The sequence below is a fragment of the Muntiacus reevesi genome, chromosome 18, assembly GCF_963930625.1.
Source record: "Muntiacus reevesi chromosome 18, mMunRee1.1, whole genome shotgun sequence".
In the NCBI taxonomy this organism is placed as follows: Eukaryota; Metazoa; Chordata; class Mammalia; order Artiodactyla; family Cervidae; genus Muntiacus; species Muntiacus reevesi.
Genome location: NC_089266.1, coordinates 40464530 through 40490334, shown reverse-complemented (window position 1 = coordinate 40490334; position 25805 = coordinate 40464530). Strand labels below are relative to the sequence as shown.

General features: G+C 40.4%; 1 protein-coding gene across 1 annotated transcript in view; it reads right to left on the bottom strand.

Annotated features, from left to right (window-relative positions):
* The window catches only part of BLMH (bleomycin hydrolase), a 40830-nt gene extending 17949 nt beyond the window's left edge, over positions 1 to 22881 (bottom strand). The window contains exons 1-10 of the mRNA XM_065910536.1: positions 22663 to 22881; positions 22158 to 22367; positions 18652 to 18761; positions 17606 to 17747; positions 16407 to 16495; positions 14793 to 14885; positions 4967 to 5122; positions 3720 to 3878; positions 3532 to 3599; positions 1777 to 1894 (exon numbers count right to left, since the gene is read on the bottom strand). Of these exons, the coding sequence (XP_065766608.1) occupies positions 1777 to 1894; positions 3532 to 3599; positions 3720 to 3878; positions 4967 to 5122; positions 14793 to 14885; positions 16407 to 16495; positions 17606 to 17747; positions 18652 to 18761; positions 22158 to 22367; positions 22663 to 22675 (1158 nt within the window). The 5' untranslated portion in view covers positions 22676 to 22881. The remainder of the gene's footprint in view (positions 1 to 1776; positions 1895 to 3531; positions 3600 to 3719; positions 3879 to 4966; positions 5123 to 14792; positions 14886 to 16406; positions 16496 to 17605; positions 17748 to 18651; positions 18762 to 22157; positions 22368 to 22662) is intronic.
* Between the last annotated feature and the right edge of the window lie 2924 nt (positions 22882 to 25805).

Genomic DNA, 25805 nt, shown 5'->3' with positions numbered 1-25805 from the left:
TCCTGAATTATCTCCTAATGATTTCATCTGTCAACTCCCACTTGCATAAAACTGCACGAATCACATCTAAACGGGATTCACTTTTACTCCTGACAGTTATCTTGAATCTCAGGAATTTTCCATCTCAGAAACAGCCAACAATCAAACCCAAAAGTTTCAAATATCCTTATCTGGACTACCCCTTAATCTCAGCCCCAGAGCTTTTCAAAATCAGATCAATAAACTATACATTCTGGGTCAAGAGTTTTCTACTCCCTGCATTGTAGTCCATCTTTACTTTCCTTTTAAAATATCGCTGTTAGAATCTACATCACCTAAAGTCATTTATTAGAGTAAGTTTGAAAATGCTTCCTCTTGCCTTTGCCAATGAATTCCTGCATGACCTAGATCAAGCCACGTCATCTACAAATATAGAATGGTATCTGGAACTCCCTCTCAGGGATTCCAAGAAATCAGCAACAAGAAAGGATATCCCAGAATACTTAGAAGCATTTATCTCCGCATTATCATTCAAATGCAATGCAAACTAGTTTTATAGCTGTCAAAAGCAGAGAGAAGACAAAAATCTCAACATAAAATTCCAGTTATGATAACATTAATTCTGCTTTATAATATTAACATGTAGTGTAGCTCCATTTCCCAGAGGGAAAAAAGAGCGTATTACTAAACCATACCAATTAAAGAATGGAACTTCCAGAGAAAAAGACATGGAATATGTATGATTTTTATTTCTGAAAAGTAGCAATACTCTGTAACAGAGATGGAAAATGATAAAAAACCAAACTCTCTTGGAAATTATAAAGTTTTTGTTTTCCTTTTTAATAATCCTCTAAATAGTTTAAAAGTTTTAACTTTAAGGAGCTTAGTTGTAAATCCACTGAATTTTATAGCAGGTCCAAACATAGAATAAAATACCAAGTTGTTCATATTTAAGTATTTTAATAGTACTTTATTCTAGTTTATTTACGATTGCATTTTATCTCAATATTTATAGCATTTTATGAAAAGCTCCTTCTAATATTTTGCTTCTGTTGTCAAGATAGTTATTCTGTGACACTCTTTCCAGTAATTAGATAGGCTTGGAAAGAACATTTTTGTTTGCAGTGGTAAAGAACTAAAGTATAGTTTGATGTCTTCTCTTCTTTATGATCCCTGAGCACAGCGAGTAAAACTCTCTTCTACAGACTGGGAATGAGGAGGCTTATTTTTGAAAGATAATACTGCAGCTGTTGTTTCCAACACTGTATCCTAGAAACAGTGGTATTACTAGTCAGAATATTCCATAGGGAAATCCAAAATACTCTACATCCAATTTCCTGAATCTCTGAATAAACTCAGCACTGCGCATGGAGTGCACCAATGACTGTTACTGACATTTTACTGCAGAAGAACCTGAATGACAAAGCTGAGGCTGAACGTAAGCCATCAGGATATGAGCACTTTCAGGGCACTGTAACTCCTTATTAAACTCAAGTGGTCTTCTCCCAAGTTTCCCTGCTGACCTCTTTTCACACCGAGAATTTCCAAAGTTACAGAGAAGCAGTTACTTCCTTAGTCCCTGCTGACCCAAATTCTGTTCCTCATGGAAAGTTCCTATTTTTATTACTTCTGAGAGCATGCAGCCAACCCCCCAGAGAGGTGGGTACAATGTCTTGCTCGGAAGCTAACTTCTAACAGGAAGCACATACACTGTGAAGCTCTGCTGGATTCAATGGCCCGCAGGGGAATGGAGGTCCACCTGTGCAGACACTGGTGTCTGCACGCTGGGGGTCATACCTTTTCTGAGACAGCAGTGAAGGTCATGGCGTGGGTCATAAGTGACTCGCCAAAAGTCAGCCTCTCAGCTTTATTCATGTTCTTCATGGAGACACCGAACACCAACTCATGGTCATAGCTGTTAAAAAAAGAATAATAGCACAGAACACAAAAAGTACAATCACAGGGGATAACTGGCTTCTGGCTGTAAGATCACAGAAGAAACTGAAGGGGCTCAGCAGCTCCAGACAAATCTGGGCTGCAGCTCTTCTGAGAACAATGGACGTGCAGAATCTAGTCTCTCAATGGGATTCCATTCTCTCTGTGTCACAAGAGCACTCAGAAAAATAAGAAGTTATTAAACATAAATTCCCCTCATCAAAAAACTGACAAAAGGCTGCACTGTCAATATGGAAAGAAAACATCAACAACAAAAAGTTTTTGAAGTATTTCTTTCAAAAATGGTCTCTTTTGAGCTGGTTGGGCTTCCCCGGTGGCTCAGATGGTAAAGAATCTGCCTGCAATGCGGGAGACCTGGATTTGATCCCTGGGTTGGGAAGATCCCCTGGAGAAGGGAATGGCTACCTACTCCAATATTGTGGCCTGGAGAACTCCATGGACTGTATAGTCCATGGGGTCGCAAAGAGTTGGACATGACTGAGTGACTTTCACTTTGAGCTGGTAGAATTCAGTTTCTGAATTCATGTAGACCATGGCTAACTGTGAAATTTAAATAAATGTCAAAATATTAGATAATATTTTCAAAGTTTAGAAAACCTCATGAATTCTTTTAGATTTCCTTTCTCCTACTGTTAACTGTCAAGATATTTACTCAATTTCCTACAAGTAATAATTACTTAAAAGTAATACTAATGTGATAAATTTTAAGTCAAGGATTTTGTATGATTTGGTTTACAAACAAAACTTCACTGTCATCAACAACCAGAAGGAATGCTTTAAAGTGTGTATGCAAATTAGTCCTAGTTGTCATAAAGACAAAATACATAAGGTATCAAAATAACAGAAGTAGTAAGAAGACTCAAACATCAAACAAGGGACCTAGAAAACCATTTGTTACATCCCAAATACACTTAACAGATTTACACATTAATCAATTTTTTTTTAAACTGTCTTCCTCAAGGAGAAATATTGTATTATATCCCTTATATATGGAATCTAAAAAGAAATGATACAAATGAACTTATTACAAAACTGAAAGAGACTCACAGACTCAGAGGAAGGACTTGTGGTTTACCAGGGGAGGAGGACCAGTTAGGGAGTTAGGCATGGACATGAATATACTGCTGTATTTAAAATGAATAACCAACAAGGACCTACTGTATAGCACATGGAACTCTGCTCAACGTTATGTGGCAGCCTGGATGGGAGGGGAGTTTGGGAGAGAATGATACATGCACATGCATGGTTGAGTCCCTTCATTGTCCACCTGAAACTACCACAACACTGTTAATCAGCTATACCCCAATACAAAATAAAAAGTTTTATAAAAAGTTTTTCCTCATGTAGTATGACTATTTAAGAGCATCCAACAACTTCAACTCAGATATGATCTTGACTTCCCAGGTTAGAGCATATAAATATGTGGTGTTCCAGCGTTTCAGTTATGAATCCTCAGACTCTACAAAATGGAAAGAAACAGGCCCACCCTCAGGCTTAATCTCTGAATGAACCTCAGCTGAGTCACTTCGTAACAAGAGTGCATGCCAACAGCCAAAACCCACAAATGATTTTCTATTTTAAATTTCTTGTACTCACACATTCATGTCACTGAGGCCCAGTTTGCCATTGAAGTGTTTCCCAACATCACAGCCAAACCATACAGCCTAGAAACAGAGGAAAGAGGAAGATAGAATGTCAACATATGTCCTATCTTCCTTTTACACCAAAGACTTGGAAGAAGAGGCTTTAACTCTGTGTGTAGAAGACACAGAAGCAACACCAACCTCTCCATCTTTGATGGAGGCAGCAACCATCTTTTTCAAGAAGTCAACAGGCTGGTTGTTATACAGAGTTTTTCTCCCTCCGACCATATTGCTTAAATAGTCCACTGTGTAAAGTTTGTTGTACTTGTGCTGAGGCCGAGGGTCATTCACTAAACAAATCTAGGAGATCAAGAATATGTTGATCAGAACATAACACCAGGAATATCAAGACATAGACCTCCCCTCCAAGTTCTTATATTTGTATTGAGCTCATCACCTCTGCCTACAAGAATAAGCATTACGAACACACTGTTAAATAACCAAGAAACAAAAGGTGGCAGGGTCCTTTTGACAGAGATCTCTGTATATTCTCTTTAGTTGAAGGCAGACATTTGGGAGCTGCAATCAACCTATTTTTCCTATTGGCAAGAGTCACCCTACAACTAATCCTGAAGAATTGTGTGCACCAGTAAGGCAAGATGGTGACTCAGGAGCCCATCACTACAAGACCCCTGCTCTCAAGTTACAAGACAGGCTCAATGCCTGGTAGTACAATGATAAAACAAAGCCATTTGTTTTTAAGAGGGTGAAGTGAAAAGTGAAGGTGTAAGTCACTCAGTTGTGTCCAACTCTTTGCAACCCATGAACTGTAGCTCGCCAGACTCCCCTATCCATGGAATTCTCCAGGCTAAGAATACTGGAGTGGGTAGACATTTCCTTCTCCAGGTGATCTTCCCAGGGATTTCCCAGGACCCATGGATCAAACCCTGCATTACAGGCAGATCCTTTACCATCTGAGCCACCAGGAAAGCCCTTTAAGAGGGTCAAGATGCCAATAAAGGGAAGACTGGCACCTGCTAGGAAGGTGGAGAAGTCCTGAAGTTAGTGGGAAAAACTGGGCTGAGATACTGCTCCCTTCCACGAGAGTCCCCAGAGGGCCCACAATGATGCTCTGAATCCATGGTAAGAAATGCCCAATAGACTTTTATTGTCTTTGGACTGGAGAATGACTCAGAGCCCAGATAAGGGGAGCTGTGGGAATTAAACTGACTGCTGACCCACAGTTAGAAAAGTCTCTGAGAAGGAGCACTGGGAATCCTGAGTGACCAACTGAAGTGGTATATAAAATACTTCAGAAGAAGGAGGAAAAATTTGGTTTAGTGTCTTGTTGGATGACCATGCATATTAACCCCAGAACTGGATACTCTTTCTTGTAGTCAACAGGCATTTGAAAGTAAAAAGCCAGTGGCTGCCATCGCGTCTCTAACCTTATCTTCCATATTGAAGAGTGGCTTGACATGTTCCCTGTAAAACTTCAAGGGTGTTACAGGGCCAATCTTTTGATAGTTTTTATCTTTGTCGCGATACTCCCAGGTGAATGTCTCTGGTGGATTACCCAAACAGATGCACACCACTCTGAATATCTGGAAAAAAGGAGGACAGATGAGCAATGGCTGGAGGGAAGCAGTATTTTTTACCTCTTTTCTTCAAGTTTCAAGCTTGGGGAACACAAGAAATCAGAGGCTATATTCAAGTCAGAGATTTCACAGGAAACCTAATATTGCTCCAAAAATTGGAAGGTTGATGTCCAAGATTTGGTATCAGCAAACTTCTGAGTTCTTAAATAAACACTCAGAACAATACAATTCTGAAATGTTAATATTTAGTGCTTCGTATTTGCCCTGCAAGTCAAACTCCCTTAGCCAAGAAATCACTCACCACTGATCTACAACAAGATCTGGGTTGCTGCTCTGCTGATTGTATTTCAAGTGACAAATAATTACATACATTTTGTAAGTAGATTTCCTTCCCTTTATGCTTCCAGGTTTTGCTTTGATTGGGATGGGGGTCTCTACTCCCAGAAAAGTCACTAACTTTTTGGTGGAGCTTAGATGACAATGTCTATCGAAAATGATATTAGAACGAGAATACACTGAATAGTAAGGTACCATTTCTGGGGTTGGGAGACCATAACCCACTCTCCAAAGATGTCACAAAACCTTCAAGTTAGCATCATTACAATCCAAGGATATACTTTATATTATTTTCATCTTACAGAACGACAGAAATAGAAGTATAGAGACACACCCTGTATAAGGTCAGAGCACAGAAAGTACTTTCTCTTCTGTGTCAAATTTCCTTTACCTTTGAAAAAATGTACACTATGATCTGCTTCTTTCTCCACCCCGTCACCACCCTGATCCAATCTCATCACTAACTACCTGCACTGTTTGCTCCTTACATGTGTATACTCCATTACAGTTAAAAGAAATGGATCCTGTATTTAGTAAGTGTGACTGTTTTGTGCTAGCCATTATATATTTGCTAGGTTAACTTAATTCTCATAGAACTCTCTCAAGGTGTAATTTCCCCTCTTCCTCCCTTCTCCAAAAGACTCAAAGAAATTAACCAATCTACTTAAGATCACACAGCTAGTAACTGGCAGAATCATGATCTAAAGTTACACACTGTCCAAAAAAACCCAAAAGTATTGCTCCACCAATACAGGGTTTAAAACAAAAAAGGAAATACTGTCTACTGTGCTATACCACAATCTGTGAATACCATGTCTCTCAGTCTCCTCAACAAAAATGGTAGATACTATTCACATTTGACAGATAAAGAAACCAAGGTTCAGGAAAATAAATAGCTTGACTGATGTCCTAAAGCCAGTAAATCACAAAATCAGGCCTCTAAAAAGCCTTGGGACAGACACCCTGATAAGCAAGGTTCAAACTTCTTCTTTGAATCAAAGCTAGAAAATTAGAAATAGGCCTGCCTATGACTTCAGGCCTATAATTAAGGATAAAAAGAATCTCATGTCATATGGAAGACAGAGCCTGATTCTACCACCTTAACAGAAACACATTAACCTACAGATGAAGTTACCTGTGCCTTTCATTTTATGTTTGTTTTCCAAGAGAGAATCTTCCTTTACTAGGATTTACTTTATGTTTTATGAGCCTGAACAGCTGGTCCTTAAACCACCACCCTCTCTTTTTAAAATTATTTATTTTTGGCTGTGCTGGGTCTTCGTTGCTATATGGGCTTTTCTCCAGCAGTGGAAAGCAGGGGCTACTGTCTAGTTTGGTGTTTGGGCTTCTCATTGCAGTGGATCCTCTTGTCGTGCAGCCTGGGCACATGGGCTTCAGCAGTTGCAGCCTCCAGGCTCTAGAGCAACTCAGAAGTTGTGGCGCACAGGCTTAGCTACTTCGCGGCATGCGGGATCTTCCCAGACCAGGGATCGTACCCGTGTCTCCTGCAGTGGCAGGCAGAATCTTTACCACACAGCCACCAGGGAGGCCCAACCGCCTCTCTTTTAACATATCATTCTCGAGCTAGATTCTAACACAGAAAAGCAGCAGCAGGGCATCACATGAGCAACTGTAACTGAGTTAATCTAGCCATGGATTAATGAGCTCTTTTTGAGATTCATAAGGACCCAAGAGTCATTTTGTATTTCCTCAGCACCAAGGCCACAAGTGGTTAATTTTCATCATGAGGACCCTGCCACTGGTTAATTACGGTCAAGACAACTAAAGTGTATAATAAGAATATGCTTAAATAAGGAAGGTTTTATAGACTCAAACAATGTGTATTTTCAACTAATAATCATTGTCACATGTGTATGAACATTTTATATGGGGTCATTTTAATTCTCAAGTCATCCACTTGGTTTACCCAGTTCAGTTAGGCCCTGGCGAAAAAATGGGGGAGACGAGGGCTAGGCCTAATAAAGATTAAGACAAGTAAGTGAACTTCTGTTTACTTTTAAACACATTCTAAATATGAGTGTTTTACACTATGATTTACATATACCTTATTGGGCATCTGACCCCCTCTTTATAGTAAAAAGTGTGAAATCATTCCTTCCTTCTTATCAAAAATGCACTAAAGGAAAGCTGCATTTTAGCTATCTAAATGAACTCTGTAAATCATCTTTTTTTGTAATACAAATATTTATGCCCTACTGCGTGTTTTATAAAGCTGAATTTTTATCAAAGATATATACAAGGGATGAATGAAGATAAGGGTGACATCTCTTTCTCTTGTATTTTAGTAAAACTGTAACGTGAGACAATGTTGCTTTGTTTTATATTATTTGTTTACCATGACAATAAATTATCCAAAGTCATTCATATTCAAGTCGGTTTAAAACACTTTGGAAGGAATGTTTGGCTCCAAGTCAACTAACAATAGTGAAACAAGCTCTAATTTTTAACATTTTTCCGAATTATAATCTCCAGGGCCCATGATACTTCAATTCTTGATAAGAGACTCTGCCGTTCTGAAAAACTGTTCCCTGTTCCCAAAATACAAAGCTGGCAGCGAGCTTTGGGCATCTGAGTCTGCTCTCTGGTGGACAACTCGGGAGTTGTTACCTGTTTCTCACAAGATGAAGTTGATATTAAGGACAATAAAAGATACTGGACATTAAACACAAGTCATTATACAGAACTGAATACTGATGAATAAAAGAATCCGAAAGGCAATGGAAAAAAGAAAAAAGACACAGAAAGCATGAAATACAGGACACAGGGAAAGAATGCATGGACCCCAATTTAAAAACGAATGATGTTGGACAGAGTCAATTCCCATCCTCATGGCTAAACTGGAAGACAGACCACCAAGTGAGAGGAGGAAGGCAGGATGCGATAGTTGAGAGTCAGTCATGAATGCTTAGAAGGGTGAGAGTTTAAAGTCAGCTATAGGCAGACACAGAATGGAGGAAACCATAGTAATTAGAAATGTTACTGGCTTGGCCAAAAAGTTCGTTTGGGTTTTTCCATAGAATGTTGTAAAAAAACCTGAATGAACTTTCTGTTCAACCCAAAAAGAATGGGAAGGTAGTGCAATGGTAACAACCAAGCTACTTGTAATGGAGCAAAATTGGTAAAGCTGAAAGAGTTCAGTGCCTGGAACCACTGCAGAAGTGACAGAATCTTGGAATCTTCATTTGTATTTACAATACTGGATTGTCCAGTAAAGTCTAAAGCACTGTAGAAATATGATTTTCTTCTATTGTAAAAACACAAAGCTACAGTGCTGTTAAGAAATCATCTACTCTGACCTTTTCGTTTCACTGATGGAGAAATTAAGTTCAAAGGTAAAGTGACCTATTGATCACAGAGAAGAATGACTGCCAGGACACAGAAATCGTCGCAGAAAATAGCTGAACTTTGGAGAAGCTCTGGTGCCGAGGGTAAATGAACCATTCACATGAGAGGACTGGAGACCCTGGTGACTGTTGACAATGCAGAGAAAGGGGAGAGGAGACAGCTCTCTACTGCTTTCTGGTGGGGAATGAAAGAAAGGCAGGGATCTGTTTTAAAAACAAAACTCCTACTTGTGCCAGCAAAAGCAGGTGGAGGAGGAGAAACTTCCTGGAGGTATTAGATATATTTTAGGGCAAGGAAAGACATAAAAACCGACACTTAAAAGGTGTGTGCCCTTCTATGATGTTAAAGGAAATGAACTCACAAAGATGATAACTAAGAGTCATATGATTACCTTCAGATTACTTTTAGAGTCTGTTTGGATCAAATAAATAGTGAGAAATTCAGACTCTCCAGCTCCACCGAGTCAATCTGCACTTTAACAAGATCCCCAAGGGATTTGACTATAAAGTTTGAAAGCACTACGTTAAGCACATTTACTCTTTCCCTCCTCCCAAATCCTGCTTCTTCAATTATTACTTCTCTCATTCACACTGCTATCCCTGACCACATACAGGTTCCTTCATGACCACTCAAAAGCCTTCTCTCCCCTACCTGGAAATCTTCCATTTATATCACCCCAAATCTTCCCTCTTCCTTGTCCTCCACATTGGCAAGTCCTGTTATCTTCACTTTGAAGATACACCACCCTCAAATATATCCACTTCTCTTCATCCGCATCTCCATCCATCTGGTGGGAACCACTACCGTATTTCATCTACACAACAACAGCCTCCACACTGGCCTCCCTTCCTCTCCCTCTGTTTCAGCATGCCACATCACTCCTCAGCTTAAGTCCCCCAGTGGCTAGCTCACTGTAGGTCTTCTTATACTTTTGATGTTTATGCTAAGTGAAATAAGTCAGACAGAGAAATACTGTATGACATCACTTACGTGTGAAATCTAAAAATTACAGCAAACTAATGAATATGACAAAAAAAGAGGCAGACTCACAGATACAGAGAAAAACTAGTGGTTACCTGTGTGTGGGAGGAGGGGTAGTAGAAGGATGGGAGAGTGGGGGCTACAAACTAATGGTTGTAAGACAAGCTCAAGGATGTACTGTACAAGGAGGTTATAGCCAGTTTCTTATAATAACTGTAAATGGAAAGTAACCTTTAAAGCTCGTGTATACTTGATGACATAAAGCAAGATCCTCTATGACCCACCTCCTAGAGTAATGGAAATAAAAACAAAAGTAAGTAAGTGGGACCTAGTTAAACTTAAAAGCTTTTGCACGGCAAAGGAAACTTATAGTTCCTCGTTTATAACGAGGTGAAAAGACAACCCTCAGAACGGGAGAAAATAATAGCAAATGAAAACAACTGACAAAAGATTAATTTCCAAAAAATACAAGCAGCTCATACAATTCAATCCAGAAAAACAAACAACCCAATCAAAAAGTAGGAAAAAGACCTAAACAGACATTTCTCCAAAGAATACATACAGATGGCTAACAAATATGTGAAAAGATGTTCAATATCACTCATTATTAGAGAAATGCAAATCAAAACTATAATGAGATATAACCTCACACCAGTCAGAATGGCCATCATCAAAAAGTCTACAAACAATAAATGCTGGAGAGAGTATGCACTGTTGGTGGGAATGTAAATTGATACAGCCACTATGAAAGACAGTATGTAGATTTCTTAAAAAACTAGGAATAAAATCACCATATGACCCTGCTTCCCTGGTGGCTCAGATGGTAAAGTGTCCACCTATAATGTGGGAGACCTGGATTCGATCCCTGGGTCGGGAAGATCCTTTGGAGAAGGAAATGGCAGCCCACTCCAGTACTCTTGCCTGGAAGATCCCATGGACAGAGGAGCCTGGCGAGCTACAGTCCATGGGGTCACTAAGAGTCAGACACAACTGAGCGACTTCACTTTCACTTTCTTTCATAACCCAGCAATCCCAATCCTAGGCATATACCCTGAGCAAACCAAAACTGAAAAAGACACACGCATCCCATTGTTCACTGCAGCACTATTTACAATGGCTAGAACATGGAAGCAACCTAGATGTCCATCAACAGATGAATGGATAAAGAAGTTGTGGTACATATTCACAATGGAATATTACTCAGCCATAAAAAGGAATGCATGTGAGTCAGTTCTAATGAAGTGGATGAACCTAGAACCTATTATACAGAGTGAAGTAAGTCAGAGACAGAAAGATAAATATTATATTCTAATGCATATATTTGGAAACTAGAAAAATGGTACTGAAGAATTTATTTACAGGGCAGCAATGGAGAAGCAGATATAGAGAACAGACTTATGGACATGGGGAGAGGGGAGGAGAGGGTGAGATGTATGGAAAGAGTAACAAGGAAACTTACATTACCATATGTAAAATAGATAGCCAATGGGAATTTGCTGTATGTCTCAGGAAACTCACATAGGGGCTCTGCATCAACCTAGAGGGGTGGGATGGGGAGGGAGGTGGGAGGGAGGGAGGTGGGATGGGGAGGGAGTTTCAAAAGGGAGGGGATATATGTATACCTACCGGTGATTCATGTTGCGGTTTGACAGAAAACAACAAAATTCTGTAAAGCAGTTATCCTTCATTTAAAAAATAATTAAAAAAAAAAAGCTTGTGTATAAAAAAAATCTACAGGCACTAGAGAAAGACAAAGAAAATGAAAAAAGGAACTTATTAACAGTGTATAGGACCCCCCCTTTTTTTAGGACCCCTTTTTTAAGCTAAATTTTATATGATCTTAAATGAAAAAAAGCATATAAGGAAAAGTATCAGCGAGTTAGCAGTGATAACCTCTGGATCACAAGGACTTTCTATATCATCCTGCCCTGGGTTAGTTAGTACGTAATTTCTTATATTTATAAAAGTTTAGAAGCACAAGCCTTATTCATGCTCCTGGTATAACACTCAAAAGCCTCTAATGTGCAACAAGGTAGAATGATTAGCAAATGTAATTAAAATATATTATATGCTTCAAACTAAGAAGTTCACTGTTCAGCTGAAAAAATAAAAGAAACAGGTATCCCTCCAGAAGAAAGATAACAAGACAGAGATAACTAGGTGTGCGCTGTGCTGTGCTCAGTCGGTTCACTCGTGTCTGACTCTTTCTGACCCCACGGACTGTGGCCCACCAGGCTCCTTTGTCCATGGGATTCTCCAGGCAAGAACACTGGAGTGGGGAGCCATTCCCGTTTCCAGGGGATCTTCCCAACTCAAGGATCAAACCTGAGTCTCCTGCCATCACAGAGGCAGATTTTTTACTTACTGAGCCACCAGGGAAGCCTCCTTAGAAAGAATGCCTTTAGCATAAACACATCTCATTCAAAGCTATGTGAGCTTCATGGTTGTTGATTCAAGTCATCATTTTGATGTGCCTACAAGGCTAGGCAAATCACAGGTACTAATTTGTGGCTTTAAAACCACAACTAGACTCTTCATTACCAAAGAGTCTGGTTCACTAATGAGAAGTCATCTAGGGAATTGTAAAAATCTAAAGACCTACCACACAGAATTCTGTAGTCAACAGTTTTCAGAGAATCATTAAGTAAATAATCCTTAAAACATTCATACTCAGGACTTGGCAAGGTAGTGTTTTACTTTTTCCAAGGTTAGGAAAGGAGAGAAAAGATATATAGAATATATCTGCCCTCTTACCAGCTAATCGCAGGGTGAAACCATGGATTTTAGATACATCATTTAAAAGATCATTAAAGCAAATATCTTAAGTCAACAGGATGCTTGTGATCTGCAATAAGTACCATCTGAGCCTATTTCCATAACTCTACAGACCCTTCCTCCCTAACCCCTACACCCCACCATCTTAGTATAATCATAAAGGCAAATTATACAAGAGACATGGCCTTAAGAAGAGAGAGCATTCTAAGGAAGAAACAAGAAAACTATCATTTACTGGACACCTGCTATGTACCAGGCACTAGGACTTACAGTCAGATATTTAATTCTTTATGTGATCCCCACAAAAATCCAATGAGGAATGCATTTTAAACTCAAACTGAATCTGAGACAGGTTAAGTAATTTTATCCAAGGTCATAGAGCTGTTAAGTGATAGAGGTGAAACCCATACTACTCCAAAGCCTGTTTCTTTTACTACAGATACCTTTCTTAACAAAGAACACTTAAGGAGTAGAGAGAGAAGTAAATATGAGACAATTTAAATGTATCAGGCAAAATGACACCTATGCTGTATTCAGCCACTGAACAATATTTAAGAAACTAAATTGTATCAAGCTAGAGGCCTAAAAGAGGTGAATATGAAATAGTTTAAATGTATCAGGCAAAATGACACCTCTGGATTCATTCAGCCACTGAACAATATTTAAGAAACTAAATTGTATCAAGCTAGAGGCTGTAGAGGCATTAAACAAAGAGGTGAATATGAGATAGTTTACATGTATCAGACAAAATGACACCTCTGGATTCAGCCACTGAACAGTATTTAAGAAACTAAATTGTATCAAGCGAGAGGGTAGAGGCATTACACATGAACAAATTGAGACTTGAGAGTTTGAGGAACCTATCCCAGGTCACATGGCTGTTAATGAGAAGACAAGACGGTCTGACCTTGGAGACCATGCTCCGGACTACACTATACAGCCTCTATAAAATTTAAAAGAAAACATGAGTGAAGCATTAACGTTGTCCACTGTAGTAAAAAAAAAAATTTTAGACCATTTTACTTCCACAAAAATAGTCCTGAAAGAACTGTTAGTTGAGTGATTCCAAGTAATGGGTTCACTAGATGAAAAATAGAAATGTTTGTACTTTTCTTAAAGCAAGTTCACAGTTTTATACATATTCGTTTGGATTATGGATAGTATTAAATGTAATCATTGATGTAATTATGTAATAAAGATTCCTACTGCCCTGATAATAAATATTGCAGCCTGGTATTTGTTTAATGCTCTTTAAGTTTTCCAAAATATCTTCACATACATTGTTTTAACCACTATAACCATCAATAGCTTCCCATTTTTATTGCTACAGAATAAAGCCAAAAGATCTGGCATCTATCTAAGATCCCTCACAGCTCTGCCTTTCTAGCTTAATTTGCTACCAAACACACTCACAAAATGGTATGTTTCAGGTACTCTGTTGTCTGAAGATTTCACCTTTGTTCATGCCACTGTACATGCAAGTCCTGTTTTCTGGAATGGTTTTCCCAGTTTTCCACCTGGTAAGTCTCTACTGCTCTTTCAAGAACTGGTTCAAATATCTGTCCCATGAAACCTTCAGTTCACTGACTTATTCACTCCCTCCTCTATGACCACCAAGTCCTTTTTTATAATCCCCAGCATAGGATTTATTATAATCATTCATGTGCTTTTTTAACCAAGGGATCGAGCTCCTTGGGAGTAGAGACTGTCTTTCTCATGTCTGTATTCCCAGTGCCAAACTCCTAGCAGGTATTCAATATTTATGAAATGAATAAGAATGAAATTATACAGAATCCTAAATTGGGAAACAGAAGATGCAAGTACAAGTCCCGTGTGTATGTATACTCAGATTTTCAGCTGTGTCCAACTCTTTGCGACCCCACAGACTGTAGACCACCAGGCTCCTCTGTCCAGGGGATTTTCCTGACAAGAATAATGGAGCAGCTTGCCCTTTCCTCCTCTCAGTGATTTTCTGACCCAAAGACCAAAATGGCGTCTCCTGCACTGCCATGTTGATTCCTTACTGCTGAGCCACCTGGGAATCTCCCAAGTCCCATACAAAACTGCAAAGTTTATACCTCAGCCTTTCTAGCTGTAAAATAAGTAATTTTCAATTCAACGTTAATGACAATGACCATGCTTCCTAATCAATTTAACAGATAGGAACATTCTCAGAGTTCTTTAAAAGGGTTATAAAAAATCCAGTAATTGTTATTACCTCCTCCATCATGGAGTCCTGTGTGGCTGAGATTTCTTCTTTGGTTGCACCACTGTGTACCAGGTTCCGTAGTCGTATGCAGAATTCTCTCATCTATGACAGAAATTTATTTAACATTCCAACAGTTACCCAAATTCAACTGTAAAGGAGACTAACAGACCAATGCTAACTCTATTTTATAGTGTAACTCAGTCAAGACCCAGGGCAAAGTTCATAAAAGCAAATGTTTTCCCCAACAACTCCACTTAAACATAGACAGAAAAACTTTCTCCATAAGGAGAAAAGACATGGATGATTCCCCTAAAATACTAGATGTAACTGTTTCTGCTCTGCAACTGATGGTACCCTTTGTGACGTGTCTGGGAATGGGGAAAACATGTGATTTCAAAATGCCTATCATGAAAAAATGGAAGACAAGCGGATTATGCCACTAATTCACTCTAATATGTTTTAATTTAGAATCTTCCTGGTTGTCTATTTCTTCTCTGTAAAATCATTATGATTATGGCTATTCCAAACCCCAATATACTTTCCATTTTTGTTGTTTTCAATTTTGGGAGATGCCTAAGATAAAGGTGAGTCATAAACCTAGCCATAGGGCTAAAGAGGATCTTGTTCCCACCTGAAATGGAATCCAATGCCTTACAATTAACGATCTTTTAGCCTGTGGATAATACTCCCCAGACTTTCCTGAGTGGAAAATAACCTACTTCTCATATTGGGGAAACATATTTTACAGTTTATTTTAAAATGTAGTCTTTCTTCCAGGGATGACAAATCCAATTTTTAGCCTCATAGATCAAGACAGCAGATTTTGGCAACTCCCAGTTCTTAAAAAAGAAGTCTGGCAGGCAGAGCAGTATCCCTGTAGGATTCACAGTCCTCCCTGGGAAATTGGGTTATGTAGAAAAGACAGAATGATTCATTAAGATAACTGAGGCAATAAAAAGCAGTCCAGCGACTACATCAAATGTTTTATTGAGTGGATAAACTACACTTGAGGTAGTTTGGGGAAGCCCAAGAACTGTGTCTAGTCTTTAAGGAAGTCTTCCAAAGAGTTGTGTCTGGTTTTACTAGACCGTAAAGCTGTCCCAGTCTGCCCCCACTAGAACCAAGTGAGAGGCACAGCACCCCATGTGCTTGTCCCACACTGAGAATGGGGTTTTCATTCCTCAGTACTCATAAGAAAGAATTAAAATCAACAGAAATAAAAGTGGGATATTTTTAAAGAGAAGAAAAAACCACCCTACTAATCGCCATTATTTTTTAAAAATAATTATTTTTTATTTTGACTGTACTAGGTCTTTGTTGTGGTGGGGGGGCTTATTGGTTGCCCCATGCACGTGGGGCCTCAGGTCCATGACCAGGGATCAAACCCTTGTCCCCTGCATTGGAAGGTGGATTTTTAACCACTGGACCACCAGGGAAGTCCCATCAGTTATTTTTAAAGTTAATATGCAGCTACACTGCCTTGGATGGACACTGAGTAGCTATCTTATAGATAGCCTGTGTACACTGCAATGCCCAGAAAAGCCCCTGGAAAAGGTAAGCACATTACATGTAATCCCACCCTGGTATTTGTTTAATGCTCTTTAAGTTTAAGGTATGTTGTACCTTGTGATTCAGAATATCATTCATCCTTCTGGTTGCCTCTGTTGTGTAAGTTTCAGGGAAGCACTTCTTAGGGATAACACCATATTTTTCTAAAAGAAAACAAATTTTAATGTTCCGTAAAGTAAACATAAATTCCAACTGTCAGAAATTCGGACAAAAACAGCTATTGCTTTTAAAAATAGGCCATATTTTGCTAGTCTAATGGTGACTGCAGCCATGAAGTTAAACGACACTTGCTCCTTGGAAGGAAAGCTATGACAAACCTAGACAGAGTTATTAAAAAGCAGAGACATCACTTCACCGACAAAGGTCTGTATCGCCAAAGCTACAATTTTTGAGTAGTCATGTATGGATGTGAAAGTTGGACCATAAAAGGGGCTGAGTGCCAAAGAATTGATGCTTTCGAATTGTGGTGCTGGAGAAGAGTCTTGAAAGTCCCTTGGATAGCAAGGAGATCAAACCAGGAAATCAATCCTAAATATTCGCTGGAAGGACAGATGCTGAAGCTGAAGCTCTAATACTCTGGCTACCTGATGAGAAGGGCCAACTCACTGGAAAAGATTGAGTGCAAAAGAAAGGGGCTACAGAGGACGAGATGGTTGGATGGCATCACCAACTCAATGGACGTGAATGTGAGCAAACTCCAGGAGACGGTAAAGAAGAGGGGAGCCTAGTGTGCTGCAGTTCATGGGGTCACAAAGAGCCAGACATGACAATAAAAATGAAACCCAGAAAACTGAACAATCTCACAGTATTATTAAACAGGTCATTTAAGCTGCATATTTATCTATCCATCTTAGAATTAATTCTGTTTTTAGTCTAACACACTTTGCAAAGTACTCAATATGAGGGAATTTCCCCCAAAGACAATTTTTTGAAAGAGGATATTTTCAAACAGTTGCGGTTTTGTTTCTTGATTACATCAATAGAAAAGAGAGAAACTTTTTCATACAAAGTCAGTTATACTTAATACATTTTCTTCTCTAATCTAAACTTCAAAGTACCTATCTCTTTACCTCCAATTTAAGAAAGGTACTTACTAGGTAAGAACGTGAAATAAAGATTCTTAGAGCTAACTGTATACTCTTCTGGGGACCAGTTCTACTCTATACTTAAACACCAAAGAAATGGCCTATGCTGAACTACAAAACCTTGTTTCATGAAGCTGGGTTTCAGTTCTCTTACAGAAGGGCTCTTACCAACAATATTGACAAGCATATCCCACTGTCCTCCATCATTGGCAGGATTCATAAGCAAATACTGCACCAGCCTACCATCCTCAGGCTCCTTTTTCTGAGCTGTGTCCACAAAAGCATTTAAGAAGAAATAACAGCGTTCAACCTAAAGTAAGAGAAGTTAAATAAAATTAAGGGAGAAAAGAGCTAATATCTTTAATGGCATTAGCAACAGAACAGGAATCTTGGAACTACTACAGACCCGACAGAGTCGTTATTTTTAAACTAAAGTTGATATCTAAATAGTACTATCTCTGGGACTTCCCTGGTGGTTCAGTGGTTAAGACTCTATGCTTCCACTGCTGGAAGCATGGGTCTGATCCCTGGTTGGGGAGCTAAGGGCTTCCCTGATGGCTCTGTGGTAAAGAATCTGCTTGGAATGAGGGAGACACAGGAGTTGCAAGTAGCTAAGATCCAACATGCTGCACAGTGTGGCCAAAGGGAAAAAAAAAAAAGGAATATCTGGCTTCGTAAGAATATGTGAAGGATTTTCTTTTAATGTGTGTACACATTGTAATAGTTTATCCTGAACAAGGCAGTGCTTTATTCTGAAACAAAAATCTGATACTTAGAGCTGTCAATCAATAAATATCTAACAGACACATACAATGCACACTTTAAAGATTTTTTTTAAAAAAGGAATAAAATTATTTACTGTTTTTCAGACAAGTACTACCCAGAGAAAGGGAATTAGGTCCTAGAAAGACAATGACCTACATAAAGATGCTAAAAGGAGAAATTATTGAAAACAAAAAGTTTTAAATAAGAAAGACACAAGGAAGTAGTAAGGTAAGTCATCAGACTTATTATTTCGTTGCAAAAAAGCCACCTACCAACCCAGAGTGGTTCTGCCTTGAAAAGAGTCAATTTTTGATACTTTGGAAATCAGAACAAATGGTGTCGCATCTATAATGGAAGGCAGACGACAACTGGAAAAGCAAGAAATGAAGAAACAGTCCCTAACAAAGCTGATGCTGAAACAAAAAGACTCTTGAAAATCAGTTCCATACCTTGTCCCAGAAAAAGAGGTAAGACTGACTAAATTCAAATTCTTCAATATTGAATTTTCTCATGAATGGAAGTCTCATAACATTCAGACAAGAAAAGATCCAGCATCGTCCTGAAAGGAGAAAGCAAATCAAGAAATTAGGGTGAGTGTTCACATAGCTTACATTGTTCTAACTGTATTTCCCAACACTGAATGTATGATAACATCTTGGACAATTTAAGACCAATCAAAAAGCAGAAAGATACAAAAACAAGAAAGGTAGTTTCTTTTTGACTATTTGCGTTATATATACAAAGTTTTATATCCTTAATATATTAAAAAAAAAATCTCTTTACATGTCACATAAAGAGTCAATTACAAATCGTCTAAGAAAATTAGAAAAAGAAATATTGATAGAGAAATATGAGTAGAGGTCATGAATAACTAATAGCCAAAAAAGAGACAAATAGCCAAGAAACATTTTTTTTTTAAGTTCATCATAATTGTTAAATGGGAAAGCATTATTTTATAATTAATAATGCCCAGTATTGGCAAGGACCCAGGGATACAGCATTCTTACACACTTTGGATAGGAATCTAAACAGGTAAAAAAATATTTGAGGGCAATTCGGCAGTACATGTCAAAAGTTTCAAAAAGTCCCTACCTTTAATCTGGAATACATAGTATATGCCTCAATATAAGGTGACTCTAACATAAGTCAATCCCCATGCCTCCAAGAAGAAACTTTTTTTAAGTTATTTAGTTAACTGGATTATATGAATACTTAAAAACATAGAGGAAACAGTAACTACCTACAATATTTAGCTTAGTAGCTTAAATATATAGATAACTTAAAATCGTGTCACTACAATAAATTGACAAAGCAGCACTGCGCTTTCCATACTCACAGGTCACTGTCACTAGGCCACACTCTTCACCTGCATCTTGGCATCAGTGCCTTTGCCATCATCTTGTTGCTGTTCAGTTACTCAGTCGTGTCCAACTCTTTGTGACCCCATGGACTGCAGCACGCCAGGCTTCCCTGTCCTCTACCATCTCCCGAAGCTTGCTCGAACTCATGTCCATTGAGTCAGTGATGCCATCCAACCATCACATCCTGTCACCCCTTCTCCTCCTACCTTCCATCTTCCCCAACATCACGGTCTCTTTCAATGAGTCAGCTTTTCATATTAGGTGGCTAGAGTATTGGAGCTTTAGCTTTAGCATCAGTCCTTCTAATGAATATTTAGAGTTGATTTCCTTTAGAATTGACTGGCTTGATCTCCCTTGTAGTCTAAGGGACTCTTAAGAGTCTTCTCCAGTACCACAGTTCGAAAGCATCAATTCTTTGGTGCTCAGCCTTCTTTATGGTCCAACTTTCACATCTATACATGACTACTGGAAAAACCATAGCTTTGACTATATGGACCTTTGTCAGCTAAGTAATGTCTCTGCTGTTTAATACACTGTCTGGGTTTGTCATAGCTTTTTCTGGTGGCTCTGATGGTAAAGCGTCTGTCTGCAATGCTGGAGACCCAGGTTCGATCCCTGGGTCGGGAAGATCCCCTGGAGAAGGAAATGGCAACCCACTCCAGTACTCTTGCCTGGAAAATCCCATGGACAGAGGAGCCTGGTAGGCTCCAGTCCATGGGGTCGCAAAGAGTCAGACATGACTGAGTGACTTGACTTTACTTACTTTCTTTTAATCAGAACACATTATCTTTCTTCCATCTACCATTTTTGAGACAGCAATGTTTTGAATCAGCATGCATAAAGCTGGCTCTAAAAATGTTATGCTACCCCTCAAGCATATAATCATATTCTTCATTTGTCCTATAAGTGGATAACACAAACTCCACAATGTTACCATCTTCTGTACCGACTTAAGTGATCTTTGTGCTTCAGTCATGTCCAACTCTGCGATTCCATGGACTATCACCTGTCAGGCTCCTCTGTCTATGGGATTCCCCAGGCAAGAATACTGGAGTGGGTTACCACGCCCTCCTCCAGAGTATCTTCCCTACCCAGGGATCGAACCCATGTCTCTTATGTCTCCTGCATTGGCAGGCAGGTTCTTTACCACTAGTACACATACCGTGTTTTTTCAAAATCACTAATGATTTAGCATACTTAAATTACTAATGACTTAGTTACCTCTCTCATACATATAATATTATTTCCTAGTGAGGAAATCTAGATGAACTGTTAATGTGAAAAGTGAATGAAAATAAACTACATAGTTCATGTGCTATCTATATCTTTTGTAAGTAAAAGTGACACTACAGAACATATAAGACCTGATTTGTTGCAGATGCACATTTCTAGGCTCTTCCCTAAGAGGTCACTGCAATTCAACACCATGTAAGACCACTGGGACATTACTGACTGAATAATTTGTGGCCTGACAGGACACACCACCCCAAGCATTTTCTATGATGACAAAACATTAATTATTGCAGGGTCGTAATTTTTTCCTTAAAATTTAAAAATCAACTTTAGTGAGGTATAATTTACATACAATAAAATAAATCTACATCATAAATGTACACTTTTGAGTTTTGGCTGGCTTCAAACAAGCACTGATCCACCTTCTGCCAAAATAAATAGACTGGGAGAAGTTTTTAAATGGATAGGCAGGCTACAGTCCGTGGGGTTGCAAAGAGTCAGACACAACTGAGCAACAAACATACACAGGCTTTAAAAAGTTCTTTTAGTATAATTCTGCTGTCAGAATGTCCTCCTTATTTAGGTTCCTAGATAGGCCATCTTTCACTGTAGCTGTTTTTCTTGCGGTGCCAGACTGTAGAACAAGAGCTCTTGACCAGCAAGGCATACAAACTGGTCTCTGAGTGGGAACTGAACCTTTAGCACATTTGTTCAAGTTGCAACTAAAAGGTATGCTTAAAAACATTTGATGATGTTTTGATGCAATTACATTGTGTCTTTTCCATCCCACACATGGCCTTCAGGGCAACATGGAGGAGTTCTCTGGGGTATGAATATTTTTACGTTTCTTTTTTTAATTTTTGGCTACACTGGGTCTTAGTTGAGGAGCAAGGTTCAGAAGTTGTGGCACAAAGGCTTAGTTGCTCCCAGGCATGTGGGATCTTCCCAGACCAGGGATGGAACCCTGAGCCCTGCATTGACAGATTCTTACCCACTGCTTCACCAGGGAAGTCCCATTTTTGCATGTTTTGTACCAAGAAAAAGTATCTCCAAGACATCAGGCTGCAATCATATAACTTCAGGACAGAGTATCCGTGAAGTACATTCAAACAGATGACCTTGGACTAGTCAGTCACTTGAGTGCTCAAATCAAATACACGAAGGAGCCACAGAGCAGCAAAACAAGTCACAATGTAGCTTCCTTGGACCTGCCTGTATCTGCGTCTATTCTCTTAAGAATTTATCCCAATTTCTCTCCATCCAAACCTCTGTTCCCTTTAAGACCGTTCTTAGGTAAGACGCCACAATGGTATGCTCTCAGGAAAGTCAAGGGACGTGTGCAAGAAGTTTGAAGACCTCACCTGAACTCTTCTGGTTGGTGACGGGCTTGCCTTCCTGATGCACGGCGTGCTGGAACACATGCTGAGTACCCTGGACCGTGGCCCTCTTCAAACAGATGTCCAGCAGGTCGTGAGTGGTGCCGACATTCTGGGCCAGTACGAACTGAGGGTCGGAATTCAGTTTCTGAAGCAGAGTCGCTACCTTCTCCGAATTCAATCCTGCTGAAATACCTGATGGGATCATAACATCAAAAACAAGGCTGAGGAGGGCTCATCTCCTACACTCCGGCGCTAACTTGGTAAGAGCATCCCGCGGTGACCATAGAGCAGCGGAGAAGCCCTTCACCAGCGTCCTCGCCCACGAAGCTGCCTCCCTCCGGGCCCCTCTAGCCCATCCAGAAAGCTCCATCCCCGCCGTCGCCCGGGGTCCCAGCCCCGGCCCTTCCCCGCCACCGGGCCTCCGGGACACAACGGAACCCCCAGAGGCCCCCCGGCAGAGCCTCGGCAGGGAAGAGCGGCGCCTCACCAGCTCCGTTCATGGCGCCCACGCTGCCCAGCGGGGTAACGGTAGTTTCGGGGTCCTCACGCCGGCGCCGGGACAGCACAGCGCTTATCAGGCTGGGCGGTCCGACCTGCCTCTCGCACCCGGAGCGCCGGAAAGAGGAAACCGGCTCGGTGGCGGCGGAGGGCGAGAGAAACGGGGTCCGCGGAGGGACAAAACTCCCCCCACGCGTTGCTGAGTCAGCGCCGTCGGGGCTGGCCCCGCCCAGGGGAGGGCAGAGGGGGCGGGCTGCTGACGCGCTCCGAGCTGCCGGCGCCCCCACCCCCGGCTGGTGCCCCCGCGGTTCCGGCCCACGTGGGTCGCTGTGATTACGCTTCCCGAGCCCGGGGCTCCCTCTTAGGATCAGGTCAGCCCCGAGGCGGAAATCTTAGAGATCCCATGCTGGGCCTCGGAGGCCGAATACACTAGCATTGTGGATTGATCCCCCATTAAACCTTTTCAGAGTCCAAAAGAGGGCTCCAGACTGTGGAGCGGGCTGAGGGGTCGCATAATTAAACACTGGGCTTAGGGTGAGTTGACTCGTCCCAAAAATCAACCCAAAGGCGCTTCCAGTAGGCCTCCTTTGCTGACCGGTCACTGCAATTTCAGTGGCAACTTGTTGCTTTGATTCTAGTAGAACCACGTTTTTATGTTTGAAGGGAAATTGGAATCAAGCTCTTTCCTACCCTCAGTAGCTACCACAGTTGGGTTCTACAAGCATCCAATTGCTCATTTCGAGGAAAATACTCCTTTTAGGCTTCATAGAGTCGGTAAGGGTGTCCTACCTAAACCAGCACAAGTACCGTGGGGTTTAACTAAGGAGAATGATAGAAGTCAGTCTGATTCACCTATACTGTTTCGCTTGGCTCTCTACAAAACCTGCAGATGAGCGGGTTTTCATCCAAGCTTGCAGGATAACTGAGAGATTTAACAAGGTTTTGAGATAGTGAAGTCATTCTTTTGGTTTTTCATGCTCTAAAATCTCAAACCTTAGTGAGATGTTGGGATGGGACCCACAGGTGATAAAACAATATATATTGATCTTTCTACCACTGAAGAAACTGCTAAGCTTCTTAGAATGGTGAGAGTCTTCAGTGGAACCTAGAATCTAGGTCCTAGATTGAAAATCTCTGATTCCAGGGAACTCTAATATCTGGGGAAAACCATACTCAGACACCAGCCAGTCATTTGAGAAATCACAGCCTCTATATCCCTAGAGAGACCTGGCTAAAGTTTGGGAATATGACATAGCAACTGTCTCCAATAGGGTCCATGGACTATCTCATTCTGAGATTCTTCTGATGTCTAAAGAAAAGGAATAGGTTGAAAATTATGCTGAGAGTAGTCATTGGTCCTTTGAACAAAGTGATGTTCAAGCATCCTGCCCAATTCAACTCATGAAATTTTATTCAGTATCTACCATGTACAGGTACTAGGCAAGCTGCTGATGATATGGAAATGAACAGGCTTAAACTTGCCCTTCAGAAACACAAAATGTAGTGAAAAAGATGCAAAATAACTTCTACACAGTTCATACTAATATGCCAATAGTGCTAGAAGCTGTGAGAAAGGGGCTGTTAATTAGAACCAGAGGTGCCTGAAAAAAGGGTCACTTGTGAACATAGTCATAAAGAGTGGATGATGGAATCTCATAGGGGAAAACACAGAGGAAGACACCACCAAATGCACTAGGGCACTAAAGCAAGTGGGAAAATCACATTCAAGAAACTGATTTCATAGTCTGTTGTGGATAAGATCAGGGAAGGTGTTAGGATCAGGGATAAAGTGTAGGACTGGAAAAGTTGGTTTGGGCCAGAATATGAAAGATTTTGTTTGCCATTCCTGCATATCTAGACTTTGTATTATGGTAAACTAGAAGCCAACATCAGTTTTTGAATAAGGGAGCAATATGCTCATATCTGGTCTTCCCAGGTGGCTCAGCAGTAAAAGAATCTGCTTGCAATGCAGGAGATGTAAGAAATGTAGGTTCGATCCCTGGGTCAGAAGATTCTCTGGAGAAGGCCACAGCAACCCACTGCAGAATTCTTGCCTGGAGGATCCCATGGACAGAGGAGCCTGGGAGGCTACATACAGTCCACAGGGCCACAGTGTCAGTCACAGCTGAAGCATCTAAGCATGCATGCTCATTTCTATGTAAAGAAGGAAACACAGGGACTTCCTGGTGATCCAGTGGCTAAGACTCCCCATTCCCAATGCAGGGGGCCTGAGTTTGATCCCTGGTCAGGGAACTAGAGCCTGCAGGCTGTGACTAAAAGATCCCACACGCTGCAATGAAGATCAAAAATGATGCAAAGATGATGGAAGATCCCACATGCTACAGATGAGACCTGGTGCAGCCAAGTAAATAAACATTAAGTAAAAATGTTGGATCCTTAACAGCAACAGTAGTGGGGAGAGTGATTTGAAGGGAGAACTTCTAAACATAGGGAAACTATTTAGACAGCTAATCCAGCAGTGCACTTGGGGGAGTGACAGAAGCTTGAAACTGTGGAAAAGGAAGAGGCACAGATAATCTGGAAGTTTTCACTTGAATGAGTGGATGGATGGTGATATCATTAACGTGGGCATCCCAGGGGGCACTAGTGGTAAAAAAATTTGCCTGCCAATGCAGGAAACATAGGAGAAGTCCCTGCATTGATCCCCAGGTTGGGAAGATCCCTTGGAGGAGAAAATGGCAACCCACTCCAGTATTCTTGCCTGGAAAAATCCATGGACAGAAGAGCCTGATGGGCTACAGTCTATGGGGCCACAAGGACTTGGACAGGACTGAGCACATCACATCACTCATCATGAACTTAGAGAAGAATTCAGAAAAATCGATATGTGGGAAAATGTGAGTGAGCAGATAATGAATTTAGTTTTGGCTTTGGCAAATTTGAAGTACCCACAGGATACCCAGGAAGAGAAGTCCAGGAGACAGATGAAAAGATGTCTGGAATTACATAGGTCTTCTATCCAATGAAAGTCAACAAGATTGTAAAGAGAAAGAGAATAAAGCAAAAAAAAAAAAAAATAGATGAGCACCAAGAATTGTACCCTGTGCAGCTGCATGCAGTTGTATAGGGTGTTAATGGCATAAGGATGTCAGGCTGAGTGGGACAAATGAG